At 35.4% G+C, this 13,396-nt stretch overlaps 3 protein-coding genes across 6 annotated transcripts in view; 1 reads left to right on the top strand and 2 right to left on the bottom strand.

Annotated features, from left to right (window-relative positions):
• Nucleotides 1-2,175: 2,175 nt before the first annotated feature.
• On the bottom strand, nt 2,176-4,786 carry LOC108908028 (DNA-binding protein Ets97D-like). 2 transcript variants are annotated; one of them, XM_018711929.2, is made up of 9 exons: nt 4,611-4,786; nt 4,387-4,550; nt 4,112-4,329; nt 3,920-4,058; nt 3,710-3,860; nt 2,971-3,170; nt 2,860-2,915; nt 2,628-2,805; nt 2,176-2,576 (listed from the first exon to the last, which is right to left on the bottom strand). In XM_018711929.2, the coding sequence occupies exons 1-9, from the start codon at nt 4,697-4,699 to the stop codon at nt 2,320-2,322; spliced, it is 1,452 nt and encodes a 483-aa protein (XP_018567445.1). In that variant the 5' UTR covers nt 4,700-4,786; the 3' UTR covers nt 2,176-2,319. The 2 variants fall into 2 exon arrangements, with proteins under 2 accessions (XP_018567445.1, XP_018567444.1); XM_018711928.2 differs by having other exon boundaries at nt 2,177-2,576; nt 3,914-4,058.
• A 574-nt stretch (nt 4,787-5,360) lies between these two features.
• Nucleotides 5,361-7,783, top strand: LOC108908029. Of its 3 annotated transcripts, none has more exons than XM_018711932.1 (5): nt 5,361-5,599; nt 5,762-6,296; nt 6,360-6,460; nt 6,515-6,659; nt 6,723-7,783. In XM_018711932.1, the coding sequence occupies exons 1-5, from the start codon at nt 5,468-5,470 to the stop codon at nt 6,944-6,946; spliced, it is 1,137 nt and encodes a 378-aa protein (XP_018567448.1). In that variant the 5' UTR covers nt 5,361-5,467; the 3' UTR covers nt 6,947-7,783. The 3 variants fall into 3 exon arrangements, with proteins under 3 accessions (XP_018567448.1, XP_018567447.1, XP_018567446.1); XM_018711931.1 differs by having other exon boundaries at nt 6,708-7,783; XM_018711930.1 differs by having other exon boundaries at nt 6,515-7,783.
• Nucleotides 7,784-8,730: 947 nt separating this feature from the next.
• Nucleotides 8,731-13,396, bottom strand: part of LOC108908010 (homeobox protein PKNOX2-like) — a 36,362-nt gene continuing 31,696 nt past the window's right edge. The window contains exons 4-9 of the mRNA XM_018711901.1: nt 11,748-11,895; nt 11,546-11,673; nt 11,141-11,491; nt 10,839-11,085; nt 10,597-10,789; nt 8,731-10,512 (exon numbers count right to left, since the gene is read on the bottom strand). Of these exons, the coding sequence (XP_018567417.1) occupies nt 10,626-10,789; nt 10,839-11,085; nt 11,141-11,491; nt 11,546-11,673; nt 11,748-11,895 (1,038 nt within the window). The 3' untranslated portion in view covers nt 8,731-10,512; nt 10,597-10,625. The remainder of the gene's footprint in view (nt 10,513-10,596; nt 10,790-10,838; nt 11,086-11,140; nt 11,492-11,545; nt 11,674-11,747; nt 11,896-13,396) is intronic.

Raw genomic sequence — 13,396 nt, 5'->3', positions numbered from 1 at the left:
TGCGCTCTCTACGCGGACAAAAAAATTGTTATCGAAGCAGGCTGTGGATACAAAAAATTGCTTGTTTTTTCCTCTTTCATGCGATGTACTACATGTTGCGTTTATCTTTTATATTTATTACATTTTTATAAATTGTTTTAAACAGGCCAACTACAAAAACTTTTATGAATATAATGTACTTTTTTGAGGCTAAGAATTGGAAATATCTGGCACCCATCAGTTTACCATCATAGAAGTAAGGTCCTATAATTTTGGTATCAAGAATTCTAACCCAAACGTTTACTAAAAACCTTCGTTGAAATGCAGTTTCTCCATGCCAATGTGAATTACCATTAGTCCATTTGAAGTAAATGTTCCTATTAAAAAATCCATTGTTACAAAAATTAGGCACATCTGACCACTCTTTTTCTTTCTTGTCACCACCTACAGAACCCTAATCTCCTTGGTTATCTTCCTCCCTCAAGCTCAAGAAGTGCACTTTTTTCAACCTTCTCTAAATTCTAGTTCACTTCAATCTCTCACTGTTTTGCTAATTTTTCGTATTTACGTAATTTAAAATTCTGTTAACAACAACTGATTTTATTAGCGAAGGTTTTCTATATTCCGCAAGTGCTTGAATAGAATTGAAATTGCATTGATAGTACAATACAAACATATTACACTTCTCAATGTGTGAAAATATCATTATTATTCAAAATTTTAATTTTCAAATCACAGTTTTAACTGTAACAATTTCCAAACCAACAGTCATAGAATAAAGTTTATATCCAACAGTTATGTGCAAACTATAACAATAAACAATTTGTTAAATAATGACATTACTGGGATAACACATTTGTTTTCATAGCCTGCTACATTTAGCGTAACCTACTTTGTCTGTGCAAGAACAATGTTGAAGGCTCAGTTTTCTCTAAAGTAAACTAATATTATAATAATGTGTGTATTTTGCTTAAAAGAAGTGCATTTATTAAATTTTTTATAGTTGACATGTGTCTACAACAGTTTCTACGTTAACACGAAAATGTTTACATTTTTTATACCAAAATTATAAAAAATGTAATAAATATAAAAGATGCAGGCAACATGTAGTATATCGCATGAAAGAGAGAAACAAGCAATTTTTTGTAACCACAGCCTGCTTCGATGTAAATTTTTTTTTGACTGCGTAGAGGGCGCAGCGAAATGATATTTTAAAAATCTGTTTAGACTAGGTAAAAGATATCAATTTTGCCATGAAATTTTATCGAAATAATTTTTCTGTATTTCTTAAAATAAAAAAGTTAGACGGCCCTAAACTTTCGGTACTTTTCTGGTTTTTTTTACGATTTCTCATAAAATTTGCTATGGATCTCAAATTTCTTTTTACGAGTATAAAGGTCTCAAAAAATGCAACAAAAAATATATAAAGATTTTTGACGTGCGTCGTATATCATAGAAGTAGCGCCCTCTTATAGTAGACAGCCTGTAGTTATGACTATTACTGTTTCAGTTTAGTTTTAAGTAATGAAAGTTCACTCATACTTGGATGGTTCGCAAACTTTTTGGAACATTCTGGGCAAATCGTCATCTTCTGTGATTACAATGTCAATTTTCTTTAATAGTGGAAGTTCACTTGTAAAATGTGCGAGTCTTTCTACGGATTATGTACTTAACGTCATTGTTAATTTTTTTTTCTGATGTGTTTTGCTTTTATACGCTTTCATCACTCTTTAAGGCACCACAGACACTTTTGTTAAAGAACTGCACATTTCATCTGCATTGCACTGAAATATTTGTCTTTTACGCACAAATTCTTTAATAAACATTGTTTATTGTACTACGGTCTTGATTTGTTAAACTCCCTCATTACGGCTACACTGATTATTAACAGACTGAAAATTAACACATGCGCCCAATTCCGTTTTTGCAAACACACCGGAATAACTGAAATGTGGAAATGACACATTTTTCCCACTTGCACGCATATGACATGAAAGAAAACGCCTAGGTTGATAACTGACAAATTAAAAAATAAAACTATGCAGCCTCATTACTGAGGCAAAAATGGAAATGGGTGCTTGTAACAATAGAACATTCCAACTGTGCATACGGACTGATCATACAATTTCCATGCAAAAAAATTGAACTTGAAAAACAATATTTACCTACTTTTTATACATAGTTTTATTAATAAAAATATGAATTACATATTACATTTTTTTTTTCAGTACAATTCAATAATTTTAATACAATCTTTTTAATATCACAGTAATCACAAATTTGCATTCCAAACACAACAAACTAAAAAACTAGCACAAACCCGAAAATCCCCGCTATTCCCTACGTCTCCCCCATGGGATTGCCATACTTCACCAAATTTGCCAGTTCGACGGCGCTATAACCCACTAGTTGCTTCAAATCACACACAAATTTGTAAACAAAACGTTTCCCATGCACTTTTGATATCATATCTCCGTCATAATAGTACCTCAAAGCTCTAGATAGCTTTTCGTAGTTCATCGTCGGTTTATTCTTCCGTTCGCCCCACAGGTGTGCCACAACTTCGGGGTGGTTCAATTTGAACTCGCCCTCTTTCCCTGTAAGAAATACAAGTTACATTAGCATACTTTTGTAGAGTTAAATATTACCGATCCATTGGATGACGGACTTGTATTCCTGAGTCGTTAAGAGTTCTAGCAGAAATTGCCACAGTTGTATCTGCCCGTTATTGCCCGTCCTATTACCACTGGAAGAGTACGTAGCCATGTCCAAATAACGAACGGCCGTCGCATAATTCAGAACTTTCAAGTCTTTTTTGTAAGTTACCTAGAAAAATAAGTTAGAATAATGGGAGTGATGAGCGAAACTATCGAAACTGACCTTTGGCCTGACAACCTTTGGCATTGCCCGTTTCGGAGACTCCTCTCGTTTCGTAGCTAAAAAAAATTTAATAATCACACCGAGACGAGTAGTTTTTCGCTCGGTACTTACCGACGACTTTCATTTTCCTCAACAGCTCCAAATGGGTCCAAAAGACATCTCCAGGATCGTTCGGGACGATCTTCTGAAAGTCTTGTATCGTCATATTGTGCAATTCCTGTCCCGTCATCGACCAGTCGCTCAGTTTTATGTTCGTTAAGTTGAATTGTCGCACAGCCCATTGTACCCAGTGCCGTACGTGGACGGCACTCCTGAAAATATCCAAATAAATAACAGTTTTGCTTTTGCGAAATTTTCTCGTTTTAACGCAATGTCTACATTTCGTCCCTTTATTGAAATACCTTCAGGATTGTTAAATAAAAACAAATAAGTGATGCAGAAAATACAAAAAAGCTTATACAGGGTCTGACTTTAAGTGACGGAGGGGGGCAGTTTTTCAGGGTTTTTTTTTAATCAAATAAATGATCAGGTTATAATTTTTTAATGACGACATTGCGTGGAGTAAACCGGGCCACCAGTAATCACAATTTTACTTTGTATCAATTTGTCTCCTTTTTTTTAAATTATTCGATTACAAATTTTTGTATCAGAGTATTTTTATTTTAATTCTTTTTTGTATTTTTTGCATAACAATTGTAACCTTTTTATTAATTACGATTATGTGATTTAGATGATATACCAATAGCATTTTTATTTACAAATTTTAATGTCCCTAATTTAGATTTGAGAACATAATACCAGACATTTTAGGATTCTCTGCATGCGCTCGCTATTAGGAGAATATACGTACCAATCTTCTGGATCTGACGGTATTTTCAGCCGTTCCTGTTCTCGTTTGTAGTTCAAGTCGACCTGCCACTGCACGATACTCTTAGGCCGCTCTGTTTTGGTATTTTGGGGCTGTTCCACCTTCTGTTGGGTTTTCTCCTCCTCTACGTCTTCTAAAATGCGACTTCCATTTAGGAACTTAAAATATTACGCTTGACTTTATTACCGTTACCCATGTGAACGTAATCCTCTGCTGGTTTAAGAACGTCGATGATATTGATGCGTTTCAAGTTAGTTTGTACTTGCACGTTGACCTGTACGATTCCCTCGCCCTGTACACACTGTTCCACCAAATTTTTATGATCCTCCAACTAAGAAATGTTATTGTACTTGTGCTTTCAAAGAATGTAGATGGGTCACTTACCGTTTGAGCTCCTTGCAACGAAAAGCTGTAATTCTGCAAGCTAACACCTAACCTGTTTTCTATGAGCTTCCGTAGCTTCGTTAGTGGCTCTCGGATGTCCATGTGTTGCATTATATATTGGGAATGCGGGTTGGGAACCATGTTCATGAAGTCGGAGTCTAACTCGTTCATCAAGTTCTCTTCGAATTCTGATACACCGTCAAGGGAATTCATTATACCTAAAGGCAGGCTGTAAGTGTACCCTAGGGTTCAATAACACATAATTCGTACTGTACCTAGTTGTGTAGGATCCTCCAAATGCGTTACTTCATTACTCCCACTAAGAGCACTATCGTTACTGTCGTCCTCCGTAAGGTTGCCTTGGGATTCTAATTTTATAGCGCAAATGGAAGTCTCAGGTTGGTATTCGCTCATATTACCTTCATCGTCTAGAATATACCTAAAAAAAGTGTAAACAGTGAGGATTTTCACTTTCAACGTCAACATAACCTTAACCTACTTCTTGCTAGGCTCCGACTGCGACGTACAAATTTTTTGGCCAAAATCGTTTACACTCAAAATAAATGTTTGTGACTTATTTTTGTCCATGACTTTGGACTAATAATAATACTATTTTTAAAGTGAAAAAATTAAAATCGAATATTACCGACCCACAATAAATATTTCTAATTTTTAACAGTTGGTACACTCTCCTACAGATAGAGTAAACAGTAAACATAAACAATGTGATCACTGATCAGAGACGTAATAAATAAAAATATTAACAAATTAATAAATAATTAGGGGTGTATAAGAAGTATTGTAATAGCCCAACCTAGTAGTTTACCACTTTATGTGACCACTGTATTTAACGTGTTGTTAATTCTACATTAATTGGGAAGCCGCAATTTTAAATATTGTGAAAAAAGGAGCTCATGTATAAAATATGGTAAGTACGGTCGTGAAATAGTCGGTAGTTCAAACGCACATAATGTAACCTCAAAATTGTGGTCGGCGTTTGTGGTGAAAACAATAATAATAACAGGATATATTTCTGTGATTAGCTTGTAATAGAAAATTAAAAACACGTGTTATCATAATATATTATATGTATGCTGTAGTTCAAATGTATCATTCAGTGGCTCCACCGTAAAAATGCAAAATAAAACATGCCACCACGATTGTCCCATTTTTCCAAGGCCGATTCTGAAAGAAGAGCTGTTCCTCCTCCCTACCCTGCCATTTGACATTTCTGATGACATTCTATTTTGACATTTACGTTAAAATGTCAAATTTGTTAATAAAAAAATAGCCATTAGAGCACATACGTGTTACATAACGGTTGTTTGTTATTTGTTGTTCCGTTGTGCAGTAAACATGACGAAAGTATGTCGTTTGTGCCTCCAGAGGTTACAAAGAGGTTCAAAATACTTCAATATTAATGCCGTGGAGTCGTTCACTGGTTTTATGCCATACAGAGATCAACTAACCACCTGCATTCCAGAAATGGTTTGTATTCTCATTCAGTCAGTTGCAAACTTTCTCAAATTCTTTACGTACCTTATAGTACACTATTGTTTTGGTAGAATTATTTGTTTACTAATATGGTTTATTTAACAATATCCAACTGTACAGTTCTGGTATAAACCACAAACTTTATAATCTTTGCAGGCTCTGGATCTCATTCCGAACCCAGTAATATGCAATGCTTGTCGTACCGCATTGAAATCTGCGTACGAATTCAAATCGCGATGCCTACTGGTGGAAAAAAAAATCAGAGAGTACGTTGAAAGTCAACCCTCTGACAAAGTGAACTATGAACTCTCGCAAATATCTATCTCGGATTTACCACCCGTACCTAAATCGCCTCCTAAAGAACTTCCAGAAAAGGAGACGACCCACACACCTACACCAAATGATTCCGAGTTACTCCTGCAGTTACAAAAGGAAGTTATACTGCCCACCACTGGTGAGATTGAAATAACAAATGTAACAACTAGTGTGGTGAGGGCACCAAGGAAAAAAATCCATTCAGAGGTGAAAGATGGACCCCACACTTGCGGAAGGTGCGGCATAAATTTTCCAGACGTCGGGAAGCTCGTCCTGCACAAGACGGTGCACGGGGAGGAATTCGTTTGCAACTTCTGCAACAGGAGTTTCAAGAGCCTGCAGTATTTAAGGAAGCATAACAACATGTGTTCAAAAAGTAAGTAGAAACGATGCGACGTGGAGTAATTTTAAAATTTTATGGGTCTGTATTTCTTTATAGTTAAAAACAAAACCGAAGTAAACCCTATCTTAACCAAAAGACCTCACCTTCCAACGAAAGCGAAAAATCACCTAAAACGATGGCTGTTTCGACACACAGACGTAAGTAGTTTATCACCTAACGCTACAAACATCGTAATAATAAAACTTTTCCAGCACCCCTACCCGACGGATCATGAGAAGCAAATCCTAATGCAGGAAACGAACCTGTCGCTACTCCAAGTCGAAAACTGGTTCATAAACGCGAGACGGCGCATCCTCCAAGACCTGACAAAGTTGAAGAAGCACGGCGCGAAATGCGGTATGTATCAACTTGAACGGAAAGCGCGAAAGCAGCAATTTTTAACAGATTGTTACCTCGCAGAGGATATTGGTGAGGATGTGCTAGATTTGCACACCGAAATGGATTTGGACGAGTTGCCCGCCTCGCGTACCTCTCCGATTGCTGATACCTCGACATCACCTTCGCCGTCGGAAGGGGAGACCGCGGCGGCTTGTCTTTTAAAAGCGGAGGAAGCGCCTGTGGATCCCCTTTTCACACCAGTCGATATAATGGTCATTAAGAAAGAGATTATGGACGATCGGTAACTAAAATAAGTTTTAAGCCCAGAGGAACGACTGATTTTTTTTATTGTATATATTTTATTTTATCAACATTTTAAACAAATGTTTTTATCGAACTTTTGTAGACAAAGTACGGTTTTAAGTTGAAGATATACAAGTATATGTAAAGTGGTGTATTATGATACAAATTTGTAAAGAATTAATATGTGTACTATTAAATTCCAAATTTTGATCAAGAATAGCAGTGTTTTAGCATGTAGTTTGGAAAATATTTCCAAAAATTTTCTTTAGAAGAAAATATTAACTGTGAACTTGGCAGCGGTACTATTTTTACGTTGTTTTTCAGGATGAAATTGGCTTTTTTTTATTATTAAAACGCGTTTTTTTTGTACAGTAAATGTAAAAATATTCTCCTTTCGTGATAGAATGGGTTTCTTTTTATAACAGAGTAACAGAAAAAAAAATGTATACACAGTAATTTTTTTGAGCGTTTGAATGTGAAAATTAAAGAAAAACAATCTACTAAATCAAAGTAAATCTACGATAAATTTGAACGTTAGAAGACATATTTCACGGGGAAACCATTTATGGCTTTATAATTAAAATATTTATACAAAATCAGTGACAATGGTACAAAAGCATTTTTAGTCAAAATTATGTGCCATCACTGTAACACGCCATCTTTTTTTGACAATCTACTAAAGTAACTCTGCGTCCAAGTTTATCAATGGATTGATATCTTACCAGTTGTGGCCCGTAATGAGCATTACGTTAATAAAGAAGGGTTGCTGCACCCTCCGGCGTTAGTATTAGTGGCATTGTTATCACATTAATTTTAAAAGTAAAAATATTTGTACATTTCATATGTAATTTTATTTTTTATGTTTATATTTAATTTTTAGAACATAATAAAATGTTTCCAAAACACTTTGCAGTCATTCAAAAGATAGTATTCCTAGAGAACCGTCCATATTTACTGCCGCAAGAAAAAAAAACAAATCAAGTAAGACATAACCTACAAGATATAAATATACATATCTTAAATGTCAATAATGTCATTGACATACATTGCCTACTGGCACAAAACATTACTTTGTACCTACTGGTAGAATAACCTACTAAGTTGACTTTTTTGCATACGGCAAAATAAACTTTTAACTAATGATACCACATATAGAAGTATGTGAATGACACAGAATACCCAGGGATATTCTGTGGTAGTAGACACTAGACATTAAGTAGTAATGACATTTAAGATACAACATATACTTTGCAGATTATGTTACTAAATTGTTTGAAGCTGATCAAAAATGTTGTTTATTAGATATTGACGATTTAATTCAGTGCAGGATGGAGCATATAACCCGAAGAATAGTGGTTTCCGACAATATCAATGTTTGCTTCACCTAATAGGTCATTTTACCAGTAGGTATAAAGTAACGCCTTATGTCAGTAGGCACTGAGTAGTAATGACATAAGATATGACGTGTACACTCATGGAGACTACACACGTGTACACTGTAAGTTATATAAGGCTTTTTTTCGCGACTGAATATTGGTGAATATCTGACTTGTAGTCACTATTTCCATCTCTTTTGATCTTAGTTGTCATATGATAGTTTAAATCTCTTCACTCACTCATACTACGCATACCACAACATACAACTTCACTCGGGAAAAAAAGCCTATAATTGTATTGAGTCCATTGTTTAATACTGGATGGGCTATAGCCCTCAGAGTAGTTGTCAAAAGAAAGTTTGTAGGATGTGCAAGGTAAAATTAATAACTCAATTTATCAGTTCATTTTATTTATGATACAATGAAAATACACAGCTTACTAACAAATATTGCATTAATAAAAAATACTTCAAGTGGTTCCGAGGAGTATGCCAAGTCTTTATCAAACATAAACGATTTTAACATGTCATAACGAAAACTAGACGAAATCTAAATCAAGTCAGAAGCGACATACTCCCCGAGCCACTTTTATGCGAAGATCTAAAATTTATTTCTATAATTGTTTTTTTTTTACTATCGTACTCTTAGTTTAACTTGAGTATCAGCGTATACATACATATATATATATAGTCACAAGAAGCGTCAATACCTAAGTAATCGTCGAAATATCAAGCGATGCAACGGTCTTTGCTGCGCCAATAAAATAAAACTTTTGGGTCACGACAGACCTTATGTAACTGGAGAACGAGCAAAACAAATACCGTTGCATGTAATTTTACTCAACTACTGCTTCTTTCAATGACTTCGAGCAATCGTTTAAAATTTATCACAGACCGACATAGCAAATAAATGTGTAACATGGATTTGGGTAATTCGGCAAACAATCGGAGCCAAATTTTACACTGGCCGTATATTATCCTACAGGTAGTTCAAATGCGCTGTAGATTAGATCTAAGGGTCACCGAATTTTACTATTACGAAGGGTTTCAACTCCGACTGCCTGCTTTAAAATACAGCTAATACGAACCTAAAAAATATATATTACGCACTACAGCACTTCTATATAAAACTTATATACATCGTTTCATAGAATTTACGTATACATCAGAAAAACGAAATGCGCTCGACACAAAAACGGGCACCAGTTTAAAATGGTTAACAATTTTAAAAAATCGTTTAGTTTTTTACTGGGATATGTGTCCTCGTGAAGAGGTTATAGTATACACTTGTACGTATAAATTGTATTTGTGACGGACGATTTTGTATCGAAAACGATTCCGCGGCTAAAAAAATTACAAAAACAGGTCGAAAATACATACTACTTTAACAATAAATTTCTAAATATATGAATTGGATGGAAATTTCTCGGTTTTTCCTTAATCTATTTATTGTATATTTACGTATATTAGTTTCAGTTAGTATACTTTTCTGCGGTACTCAGAAAATAACAATCCGTCCGTCATGGTAAAAAACCTAAAAATTAGTAATTTTCAAAATATATACATATATAAAAAGACTTGGAATGTACCCATCAGATCTTATTCATCGTTTAAAAGAGATTCTCGTTAGTTTCTGAGTACAGTTGTTTTTTAACATCTTAACCCTAATACTGAACAATATTTCTGAAACAACAACTTACGAAAAAGAAAATTTAAAAAACGCTTAACAGTATAGCATGTACAATTACGTAGAATCTATACAGTTATATATATAATACTGGAATGAGCATTAAATTTAAAAATGCGTATACATTAAGAAGTAAACAAGTGTACAAAGTTCAAACACGTAACACTATTATTTTTCGCTTACGTATTTAAACCAACGTACGTCTTTTTTAGGAAATTGAGGTATATATTACGTATACAGGTTTCATTTACAACAAACAAAACAAATGTATGACCTAAATCAGCCTTATAATGCAGATAATTGTTTGACTCCATTTTACAAGATCACCTTACGACTGGAAAACTTCTCAGTCGATTTAAGAGATTCCAAAATATCACTCGTGTAAATATTTTATATTCATTATACCTTACCTCCTTTCATCAGTATTCAGTCCCACATTCAAATATTATTTGCTAAAAATGAACTCAAACAATTGCTTTGGGTTCTCCTTCCAACTACAAGCTTACCTGCAACAAAAACAGTTAACGGTAGTTTAAATCACTAGTAGGTACATGTTTTAAGAAGTTTGAATAAAGAGTAGGTTCCCTTACCATTAAGGAACATATATTAATTGGCTGGTTCATTGTCTCTCAGCTTCTGGACTGTTGTTGTAGCCTAACGCTTCCGCCGAATGACCGTTTTGGTTAACTTCCCCACTCTGAGCATTTGAATCTATGACTAAACTCCCTTCTTCCCCATCGCTACTGTACGAGTCTCCCTCTTCGTCTGAACTCGAAAGGATACCTAGAAATTCAAGGTAATAACCAGGTTGAGATACGAGACGATAAGTTACCACTCTCCAATTGAGGCTGCATGCTAGCAAAATCCTGAGGCCAAAACCTCCTGTTGTTGTTCTGGCTCTTCTTTTTCTTGTGATTCGGCGAACTAGCGGCACTGCTGTTCTCCGAAGGCGCGCTAGCATCTAACATCGGCTGCAGGATCCTGCGTCTCGCGTTTATGAACCAATTGTTCACCTGGAGCAAGGTCAAATTAGTTTGTGCGGCTATGTGACGCTTTTCGTCTTCCGTCGGATAGGGGTGCTGCGAGAATGTGAAAACGTTAGCACAGATCAGGCACAAAAACGCTTGTACTCACCACCAAGTGCTGGAAGAGCCAAGATCGCATCACGCTGGTCGCGTGCTTTGGAAGAACGCCCCGTTTCTGCTTCCTGCCTCCCCTCGAGGTAAAATCGCTATCACAGTCATCGGCAGAACCGCCCGGTGTCGTTGGGGCTGGAGAGAGGGGCCCCGAACTGTCACTAGGAGGCACGGGGCAAATATTAGCTCCTATTTGCGACAGAGGTGTCGAACCGTGGACCACCATGTTTTCGGCTGCAGGCTGGGTTTGAGGTAACGGTGGGGTGGGGCCCCCGTAGTGCGGTAGCGGGTAGTTCGGGGGTGTTTCCATTTGGCGATCGATGAGGTTGTTTTGCGCTGGAGGAGCTACCTGAAAGGTGTCGATTAGTGCGGTGCCGAGTTAGGATTTTTTTTTAAGCCTTACTGCCTGTGAAGGGCTAATAGAGTATTGGACAGGGCTGTTCGAGGCCGATCCGCTTTCTGAATTGCCGTGGGACATCATGTTATTATTATTGCTTTCCATGTTGTTCAGCAAACCACTTCCTAAAACATCTTAAACACCGATCAGAAACGTTTATACATTTTTTTAGCTTGAAAGGAAAATTATTAGGAAAAAAATTACAAACCTTGAGGGTAATCGGATCTTAAGAGATTCTCGGACTGCATTTTTCCTTTCAAGCAAGTAATGTACCGGTTGCAAAAGTCTTTGCATAGTTCCTGAACTTTTTCCAGCTCTAAGAGGTGTATCCTCAGCACTTGTATCGCTTTTATCATCTAGAAAGGAAAAATCACAACATTTTTGTTATTAGAACTTAGATGAAAACATCATGTTAAAAATAAAAATTTTATGAAAATAGTTGCACAAAATTCAGAAAAATCATTTTATACTAAAGAAAATTTAAAATATACAGAAAGTCCCATTTATATTTAAAAAATACTGAAAAAATAGTAGGGGGGACAATTAAAATTTATTATTGTAGTAACTTGTTTTAAGGTTTGAATTTTCGCGCAAATTTAAGTAGTTGTTAAGGTGTCAGAGTCAAATGTTTTGTGTTCTTAGTTTAGTTTCAATGGTCAGAGAGAATGTGAGGTTAAGAAAAATATGTGTTACAAGCTTTGGGCATATATTACTGGAGGTAACCTCCCAATGACCGGGCGCGTTATAAAGTGAAGAGAGAGAGATAGCTGCTATGAAGATACATGCTTATCTCTCTCTCTCTCGCCGGACGTGATTGGCTCACATCTAATACACGTGACAAGAAAAGCCAATCACATTCATAGCAGCTATCTCTCTCTTTGCCTTGTAACACGCCCAGCCGTTGGGAGCATACCTCCAATAGTATATGCTTAAAGGTTACAAGAAACGCCGTTGTACACACATACTTCTATCCTATACTGATCATTTTGCAATTGAGTTGAAGCCGAAAAGTGGGGCGACGTACCAGCGTATTCATACGCATGCATTTACTTTACGGGTTTTGATTGGTTGAAAGGAACCAAGAACGGTGAGCGCCGAGCGGTAAAAAAGTCAAACGTCAAACCAAGCTAACCTAAAAAATATTAATATTCTCAGTTTTGTTTTGTGTTGTGCTAGTCTAGTGTTTTGGTGAAACTGTTAGGGTATAGTGTATATTTTAATAAATAAATAAATGTATCTTTTCAGTTTTATTTCATAGTCTGTTTAATCCTGCACTAATGCTTCTATTAATTTATCTTGTGTTGATATTTAGTAAAAATGTTTCAAAATTATACTCGATAAGAGCCTTCCTTAATCGCGATGGACATTATTATCGGATTGGTCTTTTACAGATATTTTATAGCATGTTTTTTATATTATCAAATAAACTGCAGAAACCACTATAATAAATAATTATATAATAAACTTTTTTTTATTAAAAAAAAATGTCAGTTGTACCAGGCTAGAGCGAATAGTGGCGATTTTTTGAAATACTAAGTCTTGTTTAATAAATACACCAATGTCATTTAAAAAAATGTTCAAAATTACGAACATGCCTATGTACATAGTTTTAAAAGCATATAAATTTGTATTCTGTTTTATTTTATTTGAGCCTGCAAAATATTAAATAGGTTATGCAGATACTTATGTTATTTATTGAAATTAATAAATAGTAAAAAATAAATAGTAAAATAATGTGTTAGATAAGGAGCCTATCGATAGAGGACTCGTATAAGAAAATGGTAGAAAAGTAAACATTTAGAAATTGAAGTGAACTCAGTGAAAATAGATTTAATATCTCATATGTATACAAATCGG

The sequence above is a fragment of the Anoplophora glabripennis genome, unplaced genomic scaffold (assembly GCF_000390285.2).
Source record: "Anoplophora glabripennis isolate ALB-LARVAE unplaced genomic scaffold, Agla_2.0 scaffold225, whole genome shotgun sequence".
Taxonomy (NCBI): domain Eukaryota; kingdom Metazoa; phylum Arthropoda; class Insecta; order Coleoptera; family Cerambycidae; genus Anoplophora; species Anoplophora glabripennis.
The sequence above is the reverse complement of the archived record's forward strand: the minus strand, read 5'-3'. Positions and strand labels throughout refer to the sequence as shown.

Excerpts from the sequence above, each read along its gene's own strand:
- LOC108908028 (XM_018711928.2), bottom strand. The coding sequence starts at position 4,699 with ATGGACAAAAATAAGTCACAAACATTTATTTTGAGTGTAAACGATTTT. Across the intron at positions 3,861-3,913 it reads TTACGTTCACATGGGTAACG|AAGACGTAGAGGAGGAGAAA; the intron begins GTAATAAAGTCA and ends GTCGCATTTTAG. Across the intron at positions 2,806-2,859 it reads CAAAGGTTGTCAGGCCAAAG|GTAACTTACAAAAAAGACTT; the intron begins GTCAGTTTCGAT and ends TTATTTTTCTAG.
- LOC108908029 (XM_018711930.1), top strand. The coding sequence starts at position 5,468 with ATGACGAAAGTATGTCGTTTGTGCCTCCAGAGGTTACAAAGAGGTTCA. Across the intron at positions 6,297-6,359 it reads TAACAACATGTGTTCAAAAA|TTAAAAACAAAACCGAAGTA; the intron begins GTAAGTAGAAAC and ends ATTTCTTTATAG. Across the intron at positions 6,461-6,514 it reads GGCTGTTTCGACACACAGAC|CACCCCTACCCGACGGATCA; the intron begins GTAAGTAGTTTA and ends AAACTTTTCCAG.